The sequence below is a fragment of the Symphalangus syndactylus genome, chromosome 14 (genome assembly GCF_028878055.3).
Source record: "Symphalangus syndactylus isolate Jambi chromosome 14, NHGRI_mSymSyn1-v2.1_pri, whole genome shotgun sequence".
NCBI lineage: Eukaryota > Metazoa > Chordata > Mammalia > Primates > Hylobatidae > Symphalangus > Symphalangus syndactylus.
The window spans coordinates 53,031,442-53,052,406 of NC_072436.2; the positions used below are offsets into that span (position 1 = coordinate 53,031,442).

Genomic DNA, 20,965 nt, shown 5'->3' on the forward strand with positions numbered 1-20,965 from the left:
AAATATAAGAGCTAGGATTTACCTAAAACTGTAAGTATTAAATTTACAGGTGGAATTTTGCCTGGCTTGGCAAAGACTTGGAAATAGATCTCCGTAAATAATGTGGAATGTTAGGTGTATTTGAGGATTGGAAAGCTATTGGGTGAAAAAGAGGTAAGCAGCAGTCTTGGAGTAGAGATACCATTGCTGACACAGGGAAAACATCAGAAACGTAATAAAGAGAGAACAAAATGAAAATAGGCCTTTGGGTTGGTAGAATGCCCTGAAATGAGGAAATCACCAACCTCAGTAAGTGAATGTCCCCAAGTAGAATGGAGATTAGAAAGATACAAAACCAACACTGGGGATATGAACTCCAGTGTGTGTTGTCATCATCCTAAGACATTAGATATGCATTTTAGGTTTATATTTATGGGGGAGAGATTCCTTGCCTAATATGTGGGGTAGCACTTGAAACGAGATTTCTAATTCGATGGCTGAGAAAAAATGTTTGGGTTTCTAGTGTTTGAGATTATACTCTGGGTATGCAGAGGTAGAGTCTGAGGCTAAAGCTACTGTTAGTTTGTCTGGAATTGAGATAGTATTAAATGTATTCACTGGGAAGTATTTACTTTTAGTCTTATTTTTAAAGGTCAACAGTAACTTCTTCCATGATTTACTTCATTAAAATATTTTCAGTATTAACTATTGGCTATTGCTATGTAGTTACTTTGAAACCTTAATGCCTTCAAACAACAAATATTGATACCTCACAGGTTCTTGGGTTGGGAATTCAAGACTAGCTTAGCTGGGTTGTTCTGATTCACTGTTTCTCAGGAAATTGTAATCAAGATGATGGCTAGGGCTGGTGGTTTACACCTGTAATTCCAGCACTTTGGGAGGCCAAGGCAGGCAGATCACTTCAGGTCAGGAGTTCAAGACCAGCCTGGCCAATATGATGAAAGCTTGTCTCTACTAAAAATACAAAAAACTAGCTGAGCATGGTGGTTGGCACCTGTAATACCAGCTACCCGGGAGGCTGAGGCCAGAGAATTGCTTGATCCCGGGAGGCAGAGGTTGCAGTGAGCCGAGATCATGCCACTGTGCTCCAGCCTGGATGACAAAGCGAGACTCGATCTCAAGAAACAATAAAAAAGATGATTGCCACAGTCATGGCTTGACTGCTACTGGAGGATTTACTTCTAAGATGGCTCACTCAGGTGGCTTTTGGCTATTGGCAGGAGGCCTGTTCTTTGCTAGGTGGACCTCTCTCTAGGGATCCTTCATGTATTCTTTGTGGAAATTTATTCTCACTCCACCTTCCCCTCTCCCCCAGCCAACAATCCAAGAGATAAGGAGGATCTGCAGGGCTTAGTATGACCCAGTCTCAAAAGTTAATATCTCATCACTTCCTCCATATTCTCATCTTTAAAAGTGAGTCACTAAGTATAACCCACACTCTAGGGGAGGGAAGTTAAGATCCAGCTATGGAAGGAAGGAGTATTAGAATTTGTGGACATACATTAAAACTACCTCAACTATATGCCTTCGTTTATTCTCTCATCTTGAGTTGTTTATCATTCATGTGTTAACACGGCGTTTCCCAGATAATTGAACATGACACTTTGAAATGTGAGGCAGAATTACAATTTTACCATTATTTCTTCCTACAATTTATATTTTTAATTGACCTAGGGGCTATGTTATTGGACTGGATCTCTGATAGTCCTTATCATTATTGTTACTTTTGTATGTGATTCAATAAAAAGTATTTCAGAGCCCACTGTGTGGAAGACATTGTGTAGTCTTTGTTTGTCCCCCACAAACAAAGGGTGGGGTGGGGGACAACAGACTTCACACAATGTCTTCCACACAGCGGGCTCTGAAATACCCACCCCCCCCCATTCCCTGCACACACTCCTGTCTTTCTCCCTCACTTTATTTTTCCCTGTAGCACTTTGCTGTTCCTTTCCCCTTCCCTCACAATGCTCCAGCCCGTCTCCATACTTAGAACCAACCAGACGTTCTTTTCCCTTAGGACCTTTGTTAGAGCTGTAACTTTTGCCTGCAGTGTTTTTTTGCGCAGATTTTCACATGTTTGACTTCCTTTCCTCTGAAGTTTTTGGTCAAAGGTCACCTTTAAATGAGGGCTTCCTGACCACCCCATTTAAAATTCCAACCTGTTACTCTATAAATATTCCCAGTATCCTTAACTCTGCTCTTCTTTTTCTAGTATACTATATAATTATTTGTTAGGTTTATTATTGTCTATTCTAGCTGAAATGTACGATCCACAAAGGCAGAAATCTTTGTGTCTCTTGTTCACTTAAGTCAAGTGCCTAGAACGTGAGTGCTCCTTGTATTATTTTTTGAGGGATGCAATCACTAACATATATTTTGACTATTATCTTTTGTTTTTCTTTTTTTTGGCTAGAGTATATACTCCACGAGGGCAGAGATTTTTGCCTTTTTTATTCATTACTTTACCCATTACATAACACAATGGCAGGCAGGTAGTAGGCATTCATTAATTGTTAAGTAAGTGAAAACACTGGGTTAGCAGTTTTTCATTTGGGCCAGTTATTTTGTTTTTCAGAGTGGAATCAACGTTTTTTTTAATCATTGTAATATTAATGCATGTTTATTATACAAAATTTTAGTCCATATAGAAAAGTAAATGAAGAAAATAACATCTACCATAATCATACCTTGTTATACCTAGACATAATCTTCAGTTTGGTTATGTTTATATGTAGGATGTCTGCGTATAAATTTATTTTTTGTGAGAATGTGTCATACCAGATACTCTGTTTTGCAGTGAATTTTTATACTTAATGTGGAAATCTTAACACAAAGTAGACCTGTATCTTTTTAGTGCCTACTTAGTAGTATACATTAAAACATTGAAAATTGTCTATTCAAGGCTATACATAAGGTTATCCAAACTGTATGTAATTATGTTTCTAAGTATTTTACTTGTGAGAAAAACGTTCCAAATAATAGCACCCCTTAATATTTCATAAACTTAAAATAGGACTGCCAGAAAAATCGTAGAAGAGAACGTTGGTCTAAAGAACAAATGAAGTACAGTAATTCCAGAGAATTCAGATTTAAAATGTAGTAGGCAAGATCAGGATGCAGTTTAGAATAATGAGGGAAAGGTTGATGAATTGCAAAATACATTAAGCGAATATGCTATTAACAAAGAACTCTACTGCTTTGCATAAAAACTTAGTCACTGTCCTGTAGGAACATACAATGTAGTCATATGCTAAATATATGACTATAGGTACCTATCTTATAAGACTGGGTATGTTCACTGTCATAAATTGATACAAAAAGTATTTTGTGGGTTGAATTGAACTAAGCAGTTGAGTTCGAAGAGAAAGCAATCTTTTCTGAATGGGATAATTTGGGTCAACTTATTTTATTCTAGTCATTCTTTTATTGCTTTCCTATTATCTTCAGAATTATAATTAGTACTAACATTTTGTTCCAGTTTATGGGGAATAATTTGGTAAAATACAATCAATTAACATTTTATACAAAACATTGAATTTAAGGGAATTGTTATTTTATCCTGGGTAAATCATCTTTTATCTTTTATCATTGAAGGTCGCTAAACAGAGGTTATTTCTTCTTTAAAATATTCACTGCCTTCATGTTTTTATTTTAAGTGGCTTCCTTTTTTTGATGTTCTTTTTCCAATTAGTTTAAGCATCTTTAATAGAAATTTTTTTTTTTTTTTACTTTTTCTTCAGATTGAACTCATTTGCCAGCAAAAGAATATTATAGTATTGGAAGATACAATAAAAAGGCTTAAATCTGTAAGTATATTTTTCATAAATATGTGTTAAGGAATCATTTTTATTTGGTCAGTAAACTATAAAAAATTATGTCTTTGGCTCTCATGCGTTTTGTGAGGAATAAATATGTTTGTTTTCTAAAATCTGCACCAACTGCTAGGGACACAGGGGAACCCCCATCTGTAAGAGTGACTTTTTTTTGCTTCTTTCATCACTACTTCTTTCTTTCCTAGAGGCAAAGAACAACTTTTGGTTGGTTTTATTAATGTCCTTATCTGTTAATTGATTTAAAATGATGACTGAATAATTCTCAAAATATAAAGTGTGTTTGTTTACACAACTTTTATCCCCCTTAATAGTAAATACTTTTAAGCCATAAATTTTGTTACATAATTCCAAACAATGTTTTATTTATCCAACAATGTGAAATGAAAACTGCTCTATTTAAACATTTTAATCTTATTTAAAATATTTAAAACCCTCTATCTGAAAGTATATCTATAATTTTCTCCCAATAAAGTATTGTTAAATAAATGTTGTCGAAGAAGTGTTTCTAATATATTAAAGTGAATGCAAATTTGTGGGAATGCTTACAAGTGTGGAATATCCAGCATTCAGTTAATTTATTCACTCATTGAACAATATTGGACAAAACTTAGATGCTATAACAGATGCTTTAATAGTAGCATATGTTTTTCTTCTTTTTTTGATATGGAGTCTTGCTTTGTTGCCCAGGCTGGAGTGCAATGGCACAATCTTGGCTCACCACAACCTCTGCCTCCCGGGTTCAAGTGATTCTCCTGCCTCAGCCTCCCAAGTAGCTGGGACTACAGGTGTGCGCCACCATGCCCGGCTAATTTTTTTGTATTTTTAGTAGAGACGGGGTTCCACCATGTTGGCCAGGCTGGTCTCGAACTCCTGACCTCATGATCCACCCTCCTCAGCCTCCCAAGGTGCTGGGATTATAGGTGTGAGCCACCATGCCCAGCCTAGTAGCATATGTTTTCCTAAAGCAAATCCATGCCATTTCTAGGATCTGTGCTAGATCTGTGGACATTTCTGGCCTCTCTAAAATTTCTTTAACATTTTTTCTCCAAAATTATCTTTCAGTTAAAATATAGCATACCCAGAAATGCTGGAAAAGAAAGATATCTAACTGCTTTTTAAAAATTGATATATAATATTTTAAATGTTGTATTTAAAAAATACCAAATTAAATGTTTTTAAGGATCCTGTTTGTTTTCAATTTCACTTAGAAAATGATGCTATAGTTTGGCTTGAAATAATGGCCTAATTTTTTCCTCCTTGGCAAGATAATTTTAGATACTGAAAAAGCACAAAATAAATCTCCTTCTAGACTTGATTCCTTTGTCAAGACTTTGGAAGCAGACAAAGATTACTATAAGCGTGAAGCTCAACATTTGAGAAAGATGATGAGAAGTAGGTCTAAAAGTCCAAGACGCCCATCACCAACTGCCCGGGTAGGTTTATAAACTTATAAATATTTTGGAGTTTGTTGCCCAGACACTGGCTTTTGTTCTTTGTTTTACCTAATTTGAAAATAATTTGTTTTGATTTGGTGTGAATTGCCGTATCAAAGGGGTTGAGAGACAGAGGTCTCTTTGATGGCACAGTAGACTACTGATGTTGGTTCTTTATCCTCAGTGTAAGTAGCGCTTGGGAGGTAATCAGGCAAATGTGGAATAATTTGGAATGAAGCTGTTTTAAAAAGATGCGGTTTTTAAACTTATTTTTTATAATTTCCTTTCATTATATAGTCTTGTTTTCTTAAATAGAAATTGGGCACTGCCATCAATAGCACCTTTCTATCACTACTATATATCAAAGAAGAATTTCAAATTTCTTATGTAATTACAGGGTGCAAACTGTGATGTAGAACTTTTGAAGACAACAACAAGAGATTGTGAAGAACTTAAATGCATGATGGAAAGATATGAGCGCCATTTGGCAGATATTCACGGTAATATGAAGGTTCTTACATCAGAGAGAGACAAGGCCTTCCTTAAACTTCATGAACAGGTAAACATATAAAAAACAAATTATGTAAGTAATAACATTGAGTTCTAGAGGTATGTAATTCTTCTTTGAGATCTATGAGACTGCTTAAACCTGCAAATCAAATTAATCTAACATTTAGGGATTACATATGTTTTTAAGATATTCTTAATGAAATGTAATACATTTCCAATACAGTAGGTATGTGAGTACACACATATGTCATCCCCATAGCCAAACAAAGATCATATACATGCATAAAAATAGTCTCATTTTTGGAATAAGATATGAAGAAACCGTTAAATGATAAGGTGTTATGAGTTCAAGGTAAAAAGATCAAATCCTGACCTTTTTACCTTGAACTTGCCACACCTTATCACATCACTAGGAACTTTTATATAATTTGCTTAATTTTAAAGAATAAAAGAAGTGTGTAGTTTATCTCTGCTTTCTAGCTTAAAGTTGCATAGCTTTTATTAATCAAATAGCTTCTTTACCCAACAAGTATTAAATCCTATAAATCACCATATAACTTCTTTTAAAAGTATCACAATTTTTTAACGAATTATAGCTACTATATGCAGAGTTCTAGACTCACTACTCTGAGGGATAGAAAAATGATAAGATGCTGACCATGTTTTCCTATAAATTTACAGTCTAGTTAGGGAGATAAAGTATATTGTATTTATTGATTTTTATTAAGTGGTCTAGAAGATATTATAACAAACAAAAGAAGTGGGCATTTTTAGATATGGCGATCAAGGAAATCTTTATTAAAAGATATGAAGTGTGAGCCCTGAAAAATGAACGGAGTTTCTATTACCCTGAAAGGGGCTAGAAGGAACATTCCAGACTAAAGGAATGGTATGAGGCAAAAGATAAAGGTAGGAAAATCAGCAGATAAATAAATTGGTTTAAGACTAGAATAGAGGGTGTGTGTCAGTGGAGAAGGGAGAGAGCTAAGACTTGAAAGGTAGATTGCACTAGAGCAGGAATCAATATACTTTTTGTGTAAGGCCCAGACAAAAAATGTCTTCTGCTTTGCAAGCCATGTGGTCTCTGTTGTAACTAATCAGCCCTATTGTTGTAGGGTGAAAGCAGCTTTGGACAATACATAAATGAATAACTTTGGCTGTATTTTTTTTTTTTTTTTTTTGAGACGGAGTCTCGCTCTGTCACCCAGGCTGGAGTGCAGTGGCGCAATCTCGGCTCACTGCAACCTCCGCCTCCCAGGTTCACGCCATTCTCCTGCCTCAGCCTCTCCGAGTAGCTGGGACTACAGGCGCCCGCCACCACGCCCGGCTAATTTTTTGTATTTTTTAGTAGAGACAGGGTTTCACCGTGGTCTCGATCTCCTGACCTCATGATCCGCCCGCCTCGGCCTCCCAAAGTGCTGGGATTACAAGCGTGAGCCACCGCGCCCGGCCAACTTTGGCTGTATTACAATAAAACTTTATGGATACTGAAATTTGAATTTCACATCACTTTTACTTGTTTTAAAATACTATTTTGATATTTTCCCCAATCATTTAAAAATGCAAAAATATTTCTCCACTTACAGACCTACAGGAGGCAGGCTAGATGTGGCCTGTGAGTTATATGTAGTTTGCTGACTTCTGGACTAAATGGTACAGGCTGTTCAGTGGGCCTTATGTGGGGTTTATATTTTGCTTTATAAGCAACAATCTTTTTTTTTTTAAAGGCAGGCAAAATATGACCAAAGTATCATTTTTACAATTTTACAGTTTTAACCTTATGGCAAATTTTTATTTCTCACATAATCTTTCTATATTGTCTTCTTATATAACAATTTCTCCTTTGAAGGAATTGGTGGAGGGAGAGACCATGGACTCCTCCTTAGAAGGCTGTTATAGTAGTGCGCATATAAGGCATTAAGGGACTAAACAAGGGTGTTTCAGTGGAAATAAATGTAGGGACAGATGCAAAAGACCCTGTAAAGGAAGATTTGACATGATTTGATTTTAGGAAGAAGGAGGGTTGCATGACAATGACTAAAATTCTGTCTTGAATGACTCAGCAATGTGGTAATAAAATAAGAAATAGGAGAGTCATTGGTGGTTTGAGGAAAAAGATGTGAGTTTGTTTTTAGACAGAGTAAGATGATGGTAGCACACTCAGGTCGTAATTGCCATCAGGCTGTAAGAAATGTGGGACTGGAGTAGAGAGAGGCAAGAGTTAAATAGTTAGCTTTGGAAGTCATCTGCTTAGAGGTGACCTTTGAGCCTTCAGAGTGGATGAAGTCTCTGAATGAGAAAACTACATAGAGGAGCAGAAAAGTTAAGATGTAATATTCAAGATGCAGAAGGGAACCTTTGAAAGAGACAAAGATGACAGAGAGGTAGGGAGGAACAATGTTATAAGGGAGGAAGGAATCTCAAGAAGAAGGATGCTGTAAACAGCAACAGAACACTGAAATATTAAGGAGAACAGGAACTGAGAAAAGACCATTATATTTGGTTAGGTGTTTAATTGAAATTCCGCAGAGGGTGGGAGGGTGGGAGCCAGGTTATTCTGGGGTGATAGAGTGGATGGTAAGGAACCATTGGCAATTGTTACAGACTATGGGACTTTTTTTTTAATGTGTCGCAGGAAGAAGAGACATAGGATGGTAAATTGGTCAGCAGGATCAAGTGACAGGTTTTCAAGATAAGGGAGCACTGTACATGACTGAAGGCAGGGGAGAAAGTGCCAGTGGAGAGGGTACTATTCAAGAAGAGAAGAAATAATTATAATTGAGTCAGGGAGATCTCAGAAGACACTTTAGGAGATGAGGTTTGGGGTTCTGGTGAAGGCTTAGCTGTGGAAATTGGGAAGTTACATATTTTCCTTTGGGGCTTGAAGACTATCTGAATAGACAGTGATCAAAATCAAGAGGAAAAGAGACCTGTGTAGCCAACTATGATATTAAATAATCTGCAGGTTTGGAATAGATTTGGGACCCAAGGATGGTTGAACAGATGTGCCGAGACACTCTGCTGGGTTATCAGTAAGGATTGGTGGGCCTTTCTGTCAGGGCAAAAGTAGCCAAGACATAGGAATGGCATGTGCATTTATACTTAGGAAGACTGAAACACTATGATAATATTCATTAAACCGGTAGTCTGCCTAAATTGTGCTGAATTTAAATTTACACTACAAAATGAATAAATGGAGTATACCAAATATATTTCTTAGCAAAACATTCTCTGTTGCAATGACTTCCTCCAAATTAATTTTATTTTAGACTTTTGGCAAAGATGTTGTAACATGAACTTCTATTTAAATATATTCATTTTCATTTATTTGTATAAGCTCATTTTAAAATAAAAGTGATACCATTACCCTGCTGCATGCACGTTGATGTAGGTTTGCATTTTAACTGGCTAGATATAAGATTTTTTTGTTTATGTGTTCTAAAGCTTGTTAAACCAAATTCTGTGAGTTAAATAATAGGCACAGGAAGAAATTGCCCGACTTCAACGAGAAATAATGAAAAGCTGTAAGAGTCCTAAATCAACAACGGCACATGCTATTCTCCAGCGAGTGGAGACTGAAAGAGATGTAGCCTTCACTGATTTACGAAGAATGACCATAGAACGAGATAGTCTAAGGGAGAGGCTAAAGGTTGGAAAGGATTTTATTTACGTGAACATATGTGAAACACAAATGCAGGGATATTGAAATCACTTTATTTGGTTTTTGCTTTTTAATCAGATTGCTCAAGAGACAGCATTTAATGAGAAGGCTCACCTGGAACAAAGGATAGAGGAGCTGGAGTGTGCAGTTCATAATGTAAAAAAAAAAAAAAAAAAAAAAAATCTCTTTTGGCTATAAACACTCAATGGCTTTCCCCTTTCCCCTTTTTCTGTGTTCAGAGAAGTTATTTTATTTTCCTAAGATAGTGTTTATAGTCCTAAAATACTTAAGGTATTTTATAGTGTACATTGTCACTTTTTCATTTGTTTATTTCCTTCTAAAAATGTGAGTCAATGTTTTTTGGTGTTAGGTTACAAAGTATGTATTTTAAAAAAATCATTAGAAATCCATTTTCAGGGATCTTACCTACTTTCTCATCTCCATATTTTGTTACAGATAATATTGCCAGATGTAAAGAAAATGGTTTATTCTACCTAAAGAGTGGATAAGGAGAGAAAAATTATGATGAAATAAAAATTCTAAGCAAAGTTTATTTAAACTAAATTTAAATGTGAAACGTCACCTTTTCCTAATCAGATTTGATATTGCTATGAAAATATATTGATGATATTGTCACTATATAAACATAATCAAAGGAATTTAACTTTCTGTTACCAAATATGATTGAATATATTTATAAATTCATCTGTACTGTTTTATTGTAATGAGTTAAAATATAAGACGGGGCCGGGCATGGTGGCTCATGCCTGTAATCCCAGCACTTTGGGAGGCCAAGGCGGGTGGATCACCTAAGATCAGGAGTTTGAGACCAGCCTGACCAATATGGTGAAACCCTGTCTCTACTAAAAATATGAAAATTAGCCAGGTGTGGTGGCGTGCGCCTGTAGTCCCAGCTACTTGGGAGGCTGAGACAGGAGAATTGCTTGCACCCGGGAGGTGGAGATTGCAGTGAGCCGAGATCGCACCACTGCACTTCAACCTGGGTGACAGAGCGAGACTCCATCTCAAAAAGAAAAAAAAAATTACTGGACAGAAGAAAATAATTTTTATTTTCATAATCCTACATTATATGTGTAATTTATTAATGTTGGGCAACAAATAAATTCTTTTGCAAACCGCATATTTATGCTATAGTCAAATTGAACCAGATTGAAAAATATAGACTGGTATATTGTGATAAGCTTTATAGAAAAGCTTTGCAGTGGCTTTTTCTTGGTCCTGCTTCACAACACCTTATCTGTAAAACCTTCTACGGCAGTCAAGTCTAACCTGATAATCTTATCATGTCAGTCTTGCCATAAACCAGTTTGTACAGAGGGAGTATGCCCTTCAGGAAGATTACTAAGGTGTTTTTAGTGATGGCAGTAACCTTGTCATTCTACTTGTATAGCTTGATGATGAACGTATGGAGCAAATGTCAAATATGACTTTGATGAAGGAAACCATAAGCACTGTGGAAAAAGAAATGAAATCACTAGCAAGAAAGGCAATGGATACCGAAAGTGAACTTGGCAGACAAAAAGCAGAGAATAATTATTTGAGGTAAACTAAATCACCTTTAAACAACCAACAGTTTACTGTAACTATAGCTCGCTTTTTATAGTGTATTTTATAATGAAAATTACTTGTTGAGTTCAGTTTCTGAGAGGATTATTGAAAAGCAGTTGTAGGAACCCTTGGCACACAGTGAACAATTTTCCTGAGCTCAATCACAGACTGGTAATGCCACACTTAACTAGGAATCACACTTCTAGTAATCTTACTTTACATTTGTAAAAAAGTTCAACTTTTAACTGAAATAGCTTTTACAAAGCTCTTCTAGGTACAGAATATATTTGACTTTGATTGTTTAATTTACCTTTATAACTTTAAATTCTGTTGTGGCATATGAACAGTATAAGAAAACACAAAGCACAGGTTTGGCAGTTGCTTAGAAAAAGGGTGATTTAGCATATAATGAAAAGCCGTATCAGAGAAATAGGAGCATGTGATGGAATATCTATTAATTGAATGCAAGTACTATACTTAGCCTTTCCTATGTACTGGTATGGTTGCTGAAGATGTATCAACTGAAGCAGCCTACAGCAATAAGCTTGGGAGAATGAGTTTTTGAAGACCTCTACATGAGTGGTTTTACTTTTAGTATCTGTTGTGAGAAACAGAGGTTCTACAGATTTAGTAAGGTTGAATTTCATTGCATCTATGAACATTGAAAAATAGTAATAGCTTAATATCTAGGTGATGGGTTGATCTGTGTGGCAAATCACCGTGGCACACGTTTACCTATGTAACACACCTGCACATTCTGTACATGTACCCCGGAACTTAAAATAAGAAAGAAAAATAGTAGTTCACACTCCTATTAATGCCGAGATTACAGGCATGAGCCACCAGGCCTGGCCTTTCTTAACACAGTTTTAAGCATATAATCTGGTATTGTTAAATGTAAGAATGGTATGGTAAAGCAGATCTCTAGAGTTTTTCATATCGCATAACTGAATGTCTGTATCCTTTGAACAGCACTCTCTATTTCCCCCTCCAGTCAATCCCTGGCAACTACTATTTTACTTTCTGTTTCTGAGTTTAACTATTTAGAGACATCTTGTAAGTGGAGTATTGAGTGGTATTTGTCCTTCTCTGGTTGTCGTATTTCACTTAGCATAATGTCAGTGTTTGTCCACGTTGTAGCATATGACAGAATTTCCTCCTTTCTTGAGGCTGAATCTTTAGTTCTTTATCTTTTTGTTCCTTTCTCTCTCTCTCCTTTTGTTTTTATAATTCTTTGTTAATGTTAGCTCTCTTGATAGTGTCCCCTATATCCCATAGGCTTTCTTCATTTCTTTTTGCTCTTTTTTCTTTTTTCTCCTCTGGGTATTTTCTAATGACCTGCCTTCAAGCTTACAAATTATTTTTTTCTACTTCATCTAGTCTGTTGATGTTCTCCAAGAAGCTTGTCTTAGGCTGGGTACAGTGGCTCATGCCTGTAATCCCAGCACTTTGAGGGGCCAAGGCAGGAGGATTACTCGAGGCCAGGAGTTTGAAATAAGCAGAGGCAACATAGCAAGACCTTGTCTCTACAAAAATAAAAGTATCTTTTTATTGACAGACATTGTTTAGTCAGATTTATTCATCTTTCCTATTTGATTTATAATTTTTTTTTTTTTTTTGAGATGGAGTCTCACTCTGTCACCCAGGCTGGAGTGCAGTGGTGCGATCTCAGCTCACTGCAAGCTCCGCCTCCTGGGTTCATGCCATTCTCCTGCCTCAGCCTCCCGAGTAGCTGGGACTACATGTGCCCGCCACCACGCCCGGCTAATTTTTTGTATTTTTAGTAGAGACGGGGTTTCACCGTGTTAGCCCGGATGGTCTCGATCTTCTGACCTCGTGATCAGCCCGCCTCGGTCTCCCAAAGTGCTGGGATTACAGGCGTGAGCCACTGCGCCCGGCCCTACCAGGAGTGTATTTTTGTGTATGTTGTGAGGCAGTGGTCAAGTTTTGTTTTATTTTGCTTTTTAACTTATGATTACTCAATTTTCCCAGTAATATTTGTTAAAAAGATTGTCCTTTTCTCTACTGCTCTGCAGAGATATTTTTCTTATAAATAAATATCTATGTATGTGTGTATTTCTAGGGTCAATAATCTGTTCCATTTGTCTTTTACATGGTTCTTGTACCATTACAAAACTTTCCTAATTACTATAACTGTAAAAGTGTTAAACCTATAAGAACAAATCTACCTTGTTATTCATCAAGAAAGTCTTGACTATTGCCAGCCCTTTGCATTTTCAGTTTTCATGTAAATTTTAGAGTGAGCTGGTCAAAGTCCACCCCGAAAAAGAAAAACACTATTAAGATTTTAATTGGCATTGAGTTGAATCATAGATTAATTTTGAAATAATTTATTTTTATGTTATTTGAGTCTTCTGGGCCACCATAAACATTGTATATCTCTCTATATATTTATATATTTTTCAGTTTTGCTCTATAATGTTTCCTATTTTTTGTGTGTAGAGAGGTCTTACATTTATTTTGTTAAATTTGTAGGTACTCAGTATTTTGAGATGATTTTAACTGTTTTTAAAAATTGTGGCTGTTATATAAAAATAAAATTGATTTTTGTATTTTGGTGTGGTATCCAACAGTCCTGCTAACTTTTCATTAATTTTAATAACCCACCTACAGAAGTTTTTTTTATTTGTGTACATAAAATCATGTTATCTGCAAGTATTCTTTTCCTGCCTCTCTAATTCTTATACATTTTATTTTTCTTGCCTTGTTATATGTGAATTACTTCTAATTAACTATTAAATATATTTCTTGTAGGTTCTTTGATAACTATGTAATACTAGATTTAAGAAAATTTTCTTCTATTTTGCCCAGATATTAAAAAATCATACATTAATATTGAAATTGATCTGATAATTTTTATTCATGTATTTAGCTGCTCACATTATTTTTCTCCCTTATTCTGTTAAAATGTGAACTTACACTGATTAATTTTGTAATACTAAACCAACCTTACAGGGTAGAATAAATACAGATTGGTCACACTATATTATGCCTGTTACTATTATCGGTCTAAGTTAACTAATATTTTGTTTTGTATATTTACATCCATTTTGGTAATTTAGATTGGCTGATAATTTACCTTTATTTTATTTTATTTTTTATTATTTTTGAGACGGAGTTTCGCTCTTGTTGCCCAGGCTGGAGTGCAACGGCACGATCTTGGCTCACTGCAACCTCCGCCTCCCAGGTTCAAGTTATTCTCCTGCCTCAGCCTCCCGAGTAGCTGGAATTACAGGGATGTGCCACTACACCCAGCTAATTTTGTATTTTTAGTAGAGAAGGGGTTTCTCCATGTTGGTCAGGCTGGTCTTGAACTCCCGAACTCAGGTGATCTGCCTGCCTCGGCCTCCCAAAGTGCTGGGATTACAGGCGTGAGCCATCACGCCCGGCTGTCTCTTAGGGCTTTTTTAAATCAGATTTTGATATGAAGGTAATGTAAACTCATACTATAATACTCTTTTTAATTCATTTTTTCTTCTGTCATTTTGTGGAACAGTTTGTATAAGACTGGAGTTGTAGAACTTACCAATAAAGTCATTTGGATCTCATCTTTTCTTTAAGGGAAGGTTTTATTTCATTTATTTATTAAAGAAATAATTAGAATTTTCTTCTTATGCCAGTCAGTATATATATGTAAGCAGTTTTCATTTTGTCTAAATTTAAAAGGATGTTTAGTATAATGTTATTTATAATATCCTGTGGACATTTTAATGTACATAGAGTCTGTAGTTATTTCCTGTTTTTCTATTCTGCAATTGGTGGTTATGATTAGTTTTTTCCAAAGACCAACATTTTGCTTTGGTTTTGATCCTCTCTATTGTTTGTTTTTATTATTTCATTACTTTTGTTCTTATTTTATTATTTCCTTTCTTCTATTTAGATTTCTTTTTTTCTTGAATTTTCTTCAGATGAATACTTACATTTTTACTTTTTAGGGCTTTTTTTCTTTTTTCTTTCTTTCTTTTTTTTTTTTTTTTTTTTTTTTGAGGCAGAGTCTCGCTCCCTCACCCAGGTTGTAGTGCAGTGGTGCGATCTCGGCTCACTGCATGCTCCACCTCCCGAGTTCACGCCATTCTCCTGCCTCAGCCTCCCGAGTAGCTGGGATTACAGGCGCCTGCCACCATGCCTGGCTGATTTTTTTTGTATTTTTAGTAGAGATGGGGTTTCACCGTATTAGGCAGGATGGTCTCGAACTCCTGACCTCGTGATCCGCCTGCCTTGGCCTCCCAAAGTGCTGGGATTACAGGCATGAGCCACCGTGCCTGGCTAGGCCTTTTTTTCTAATAGAAACATGTAAAGCTTTAAATTATCCTCAAAATACTTCTTTAGGAATATTCTAAAGGTTTTGATATTTACTGTTTTCTGTATAAAAATTTTTTCTCCTTGGAGAGCTGCCAATTTTTTCATTATATATTTTGATGGTATGTTATTAGGTGCATATACATTTAGAATTTTTCTATTACTAAGTGACTTTATTTATCTCTACTCATGTTTCTTACCTCTTTGTATGATATTAACATAGCTATACCAATTTTCCTTCGGTATTCATTTTCATGAAAAATATTTTCTTTTGCTGTCAACCTTTAAGTGTCCTTATGTTTTAGACATCTTTCACAAGTAGCACGTGTTAAGTTTTTAAAATTTAATCTGACATCTTTTATATTTTAACTGGATCATTTGGTCCATTTGTATTTTATTTACTTATATCTTTGGGTTTAAATCTAATGTCTTTATACTTTCTGTTATTATCAATTATGTGATTCCTTTCTTGCCTTTTGGATTGATGGAGTATTTAAAAAATCATTTTATTGTTTTCTGTCAGCTTAGAAATCATTCTAGAAGTCATAAACTCATTTATTATTCTTTTAGTGATTACCTGAGAATTGCAAGAACCTTAGAACAGTAACTCCATTTACTGATCTTAACTTCTGTACCATTTTTAGCTGAATATTTTCATAACACATATACATATATGTGTGTATAAATATATATATATATATAAACTGAATAAAACACTTACTGTTGTTTGCTCAGTCAATATTTGCTTAGATTTACCTGTACATTTATTCTTTTCATTGCCCTTTATTCCTTTTGTTGCCTTTGAGTGATCTGGGATCCTTTATTTTCTGTTAGAAAAATATCCTTTAGAATTTATTTTAGAATTTTGTCTGAATTTAAGTTTTTGGGGTCCTATATATATTTTTTCAGATTCAGGTTATTAATATGCAATAACATATGGTCAGTTTGATGAATGTAGACAATTGTATATAACTGACCATACTTTTTTTTTTTTTTGAGACGGAATCTCACTGTTGCCCAGGCTGGAGTGCAGTGGCACAATCTTGGTTCACTGCAAGCTCTGCCTCCCGGGTTCACGCCATTCTCCTGCCTCAGCCTCCCAAGTAGCTGGGACTACAGGTGCCTGCCACCACGCCCAGCTATTTTTTTCTATTTTTAGTAGAGATGGGGTTTCACCATGTTAGCCAGGATGGTCTCAATCTCCTGAACTTGTGATCTGCCCGCCTCAGCCTCCCAAAGTGCTGAGATTACAGGCATGAGCCACTGCTCCCGGCCACCATACTTTAAAAAAGATACAGAGCATTTCCTTCCCTCCAGATAGTTTGCTTATTCTCCTTTCCAGTTAGTTCTCCTCCTCCCCATTGCCTGACACTTATTACCATAGGTAAATTTTGCCTGTATCTGGGTTTCTTACAGGGTGTCCCCACTTTGCATGGTTTCTATATGCATTAATTTGGTTAGTAGGGTTTAGTTAAGTAGTATCAGTTCTCTACCAACACAGTTTCAGTTACCAGAGTAATTACTGTGGGTAATTGCATTAAGTAGAAACTTACTGCTAGCTTTTTAATCTACAAATCCCTAAGAAAATAACATATAAATCATAACCAGGGATCAATCACATCACTTCTTTTAAAGTGTGTGGGTGATTGATCAGTGACATGTTAATCAGTTTATGCTTAGATAGCAAAGTCTGTTGTTCTGTTGGCTCCTCGTTTCCCAGTGATAAACATGTGACATTTTATAAAATGGTTAGTTCAAAGGGGGGAATTTGCCATCAAAGATGATAATGCAACAAAGAATCCAAGAGTTATAACACTAGAAGCAAAATTTGAGTCAAATGTAAAGGGAATTAAGGAAGAAAGAGCTGTCATGGAAATGTTGACACTGTTGCCATTAAAGAGATTCTAGATAGGCAGCCAGGGAAACTAATAAAGGCAACCTTATCAACATAAGTGAAGAGAGTGATTGTGACAGAAAGGATGAAGGCAGCCCAGTAGACGTGACATTGGCAAAAGCCATCACATTAAAAGAACTCTCCGAAATGTTTCATGCCGTTGAAAGCATAAAGGGTAAAACATGGAAGCTGGATATGAAATTCTGGGTTGAAAATTCTTTTCTTTAAGAATGTTGAATATTGGCCCCCACTCTCTTCTGGCTTGTAGAGTTTCTGCCGAGAGATCAGCTGTTAGTCTGATGGGCTTCCCCTTGTGGGTAACCCGACCTTTCTCTCTGGCTGCCCTTAACATTTTTTTCTTCATTTCAACTTTGGTGAATCTGACAATTATGTGTCTTGGAGTTCCTCTTCTCTAGGAGTATCTTTGTGGCGTTCTCTGTATTTCCTGAATTTGAATGTTGGCCTGCCTTGCTAGATTGGGGAAGTTCTCCTGGATAATATCCTGCAGAGTGCCATCCTGATACCAAAGCCTGGCATAGATACAACAAAAAAAGAGAATTTTAGACCAATATCCTTGATGAACATTGATGCAAGAATCCTCAATAAAATACTGGCAAAACGAATCCAGCAGCACATCAAAAAGCTTATCCACCATGATCAAGTGGGCTTCATCCCTGGGATGCAAGGCTGGTTCAACATACAAAAATCAATAAACGTAATCCAGCATATACACAGAACCAAAGATAAAAACCACATGATTATCTCAATAGATGCAGAAAAGGCCTTTGACAAAATTCAACAACCCTTCATGCTAAAAACTCTCAATAAATTAGGTATTGATGGGATGTATCACAAAATAATAAGAGCTATCTATGACAAACCCACAGCCAATATCATACTGAATGGACAAAAACTGGAAGCATTCCCTTTGAAAACTGGCACAAGACAGGGATGCCCTCTCTCACCACTCCTACTCAACATAGTGTTGGAAGTTCTGGCCAGGGCACTCAGGCAGGAGAAGGGAATAAAGGGCATTCAATTAGGAAAAGAGGAAGTCAAATTGTCCCTGTTTGCAGATGACATGATTGTATATCTAGAAAACCCCATTGTCTCAGCCCAAAATCTCCTTAAGCTGATAAGCAACTTCAGCAAAGTCTCAGGATACAAAATCAATGTACAAAAATCACAAGCATTCTTATACACCAATAACAGACAAACAGCCAAATCATGAATGAACTCCCATTCACAATTGCTTCAAAGAGAATAAAATACCTAGGAATCCAACTTACAAGGGATGTGAAGGACCTCTTCAAGGAGAACTACAAACCACTGCTCAATGAAATAAAAGAGGATACAAACAAATGGAAGAACATTCCATGCTCATGGATAGGAAGAATCAATATCGTGAAAATGGCCATACTGCCCAAGGTAATTTATAGATTCAATGCCATCCCCATCAAGCTACCAATGACTTTCTTCACAGAATTGGAAAAAACTACTTTAAAGTTCATTTGGAACCAAAAAAGAGCCTGCATCGCCATGTGAATCCTAAGCCAAAAGAACAAAGCTGGAGGCATCACGCTACCTGACTTCAAACTATTCTACAAGGCTACTGTAACCAAAACAGCATGGTACTGGTACCAAAACAGACATATAGACCAATGGAACAGAACAGAGCCCTCAGAAATAATGCCACATATCTACAACCATCTGATCTTTGACAAACCTGACAAAAACAAGCAAAGGGGAAAGGATTCCCTATTTAATGGTGCTGGGAAAACTGGCTAGCCATATGTAGAAAGCTGAAACTGGATCCCTTCCTTACACCTTATACAAAAATTAATTCAAGATGGATTAAAGACTTACATGACAGACCTAAAACCATAAAAACCCTAGAAGAACACCTAGGCAATACCATTCAGGACATAGGCATGGGCAAAGACTTCATGTCTAAAACACCAAAAGCAATGGCAACAAAAGCCAAAATTGACAAATGGGATCTCATTAAACTAAAGAGCTTCTGCACAGCAAAAGAAACTATCATCAGGCCGGGCGCGGTGGCTCACGCTTGTAATCCCAGCACTTTGGGAGGCCGAGGCGGGCGGATCACAAGGTCAGGAGATCGAGACCACGGTGAAACCCCGTCTCTACTAAAAAATACAAAAAATTAGCCGGGCGTGGTGGCGGGCGCCTGTAGTCCCAGCTACTCGGAGAGGCTGAGGCAGGAGAATGGCGTGAACCCGGGAGGCGGAGATTGCAGTGAGCCGAGATTGCGCCACTGCACTCCAGCCTGGGCGAAAGAGCAAGACTTCGTCTCAAAAAAAAAAAAAAAAAAAAAAAAAAAAAAAAAGAAACTATCATCAGAGTGAACAGGCAACCTACACAATGGGAGAAAATTTTTGCAACCTACTCATCTGACAAAGGGCTAATATCCAGAATCTACAATGAACTCAAATAAATTTACAAGAAAAAAACAAACAACCCCATCAAAAAGTGGGCAAAGGATATGAACAGACACTTCTCAAAAGAAGACATTTATGCAGCCAGAAAACACATGAAAAAATGCTCATCATCACTGGTCATCAGAGAAATGCAAATCAAAACGACAATGAGATACCATCTCACACCAGTTAGAATGGCGATCATTAAAAAGTCAGGAAACAACAGGTGCTGGAGAGGATGTGGAGAAATAGGAACACTTTTACACTGTTGGTGGGACTGTCAACTAGTTCAACCGTTGTGGAAGTCAGTGTGGCGATTCCTCAGGGATCTAGAACTAGAAATACCATTTGACCCAGCCATCTCATTACTGGTATATATACCCAAAGGATTATAAATCATGCTGCTGTAAAGACACATGCACATGTATGTTTATTGCGGCACTATTCACAATAGCAAAGACTTGGAACCAACCCAAATGTCCAACAATGATAGACTGGATTAAGAAAATGTGACACATATACACCATGGAATACTATGGAGTCATGAAAAATGATGAGTTCATGTCCTTTGTAGGGACATGGATGAATCTGGAAACCATCATTCTCAGCAAACTATCGCAAGGACAAAAAGCCAAACACCGCATGTTCTCACTCATAGGTGGGAATTGAACAATGAGAACACATGGACACAGGAAGGGGAACATCACACACTGGGGCCTGTTGCGGGGTCGGAGGAGGGGGGAGGGATAGCATTAGGAGATATACCTAATGCTAAATGACGAGTTAATGTGTGCAGCACACCATCATGGCACATGTATACGTATGTAACAAACCTGCACGTTGTGCACATGTACCCTAAAAAAGTATAATAAAAAAAAAGATCACACACCTTCTTTTTCAGAATAATCTTTTTCAGATAAATCTAGAAAAAAAAAAACCATGGAAGCTGATCCAAACTTAGAAAGGTGTATAACAACTTTCCAAGACATAAAAAACATGCTTGCTCTGTATTTTGTTTTGATAAGAGGCGGCAAGCACTGTTCAAAGTACTCTTGATAAACTTTTTAAAAGAATAAAACATGTTAATTTTCAATATATCGAATGTTTTAATTTACAATGTACTCAATAAATACTAGTTTTTTAAATTTTGCTATACACTTATAAATGACAGTAATAAAGTTATATTTTGACAAAGAATTTAAAAGTTATGGAAAAATTATTTTTCTCATTGATTATTAAAGATTACTTTGCCTGGACAGCTTGTACAGTCATTTTTGTGGTCCTGCATGGCTGTCAAAGTTGTG

The 20,965-nt window shown here is 36.4% G+C and overlaps 1 protein-coding gene across 2 annotated transcripts in view; it reads left to right on the forward strand.

Annotated features, from left to right (window-relative positions):
* TSGA10 (testis specific 10) overlaps window positions 1-20,965 on the forward strand; it is a 158,095-nt gene that overhangs the window by 27,222 nt on the left and 109,908 nt on the right. Inside the window, exons 4-9 of one of the 2 annotated variants that reach the window (XM_055242362.2) lie at window positions 3,741-3,806; window positions 5,099-5,266; window positions 5,664-5,825; window positions 9,255-9,425; window positions 9,516-9,593; window positions 10,849-11,000. In XM_055242362.2, the coding sequence (XP_055098337.1) occupies window positions 3,741-3,806; window positions 5,099-5,266; window positions 5,664-5,825; window positions 9,255-9,425; window positions 9,516-9,593; window positions 10,849-11,000 (797 nt within the window). The remainder of the gene's footprint in view (window positions 1-3,740; window positions 3,807-5,098; window positions 5,267-5,663; window positions 5,826-9,254; window positions 9,426-9,515; window positions 9,594-10,848; window positions 11,001-20,965) is intronic. The other variant, XM_063617621.1, reaches the window with a different exon arrangement.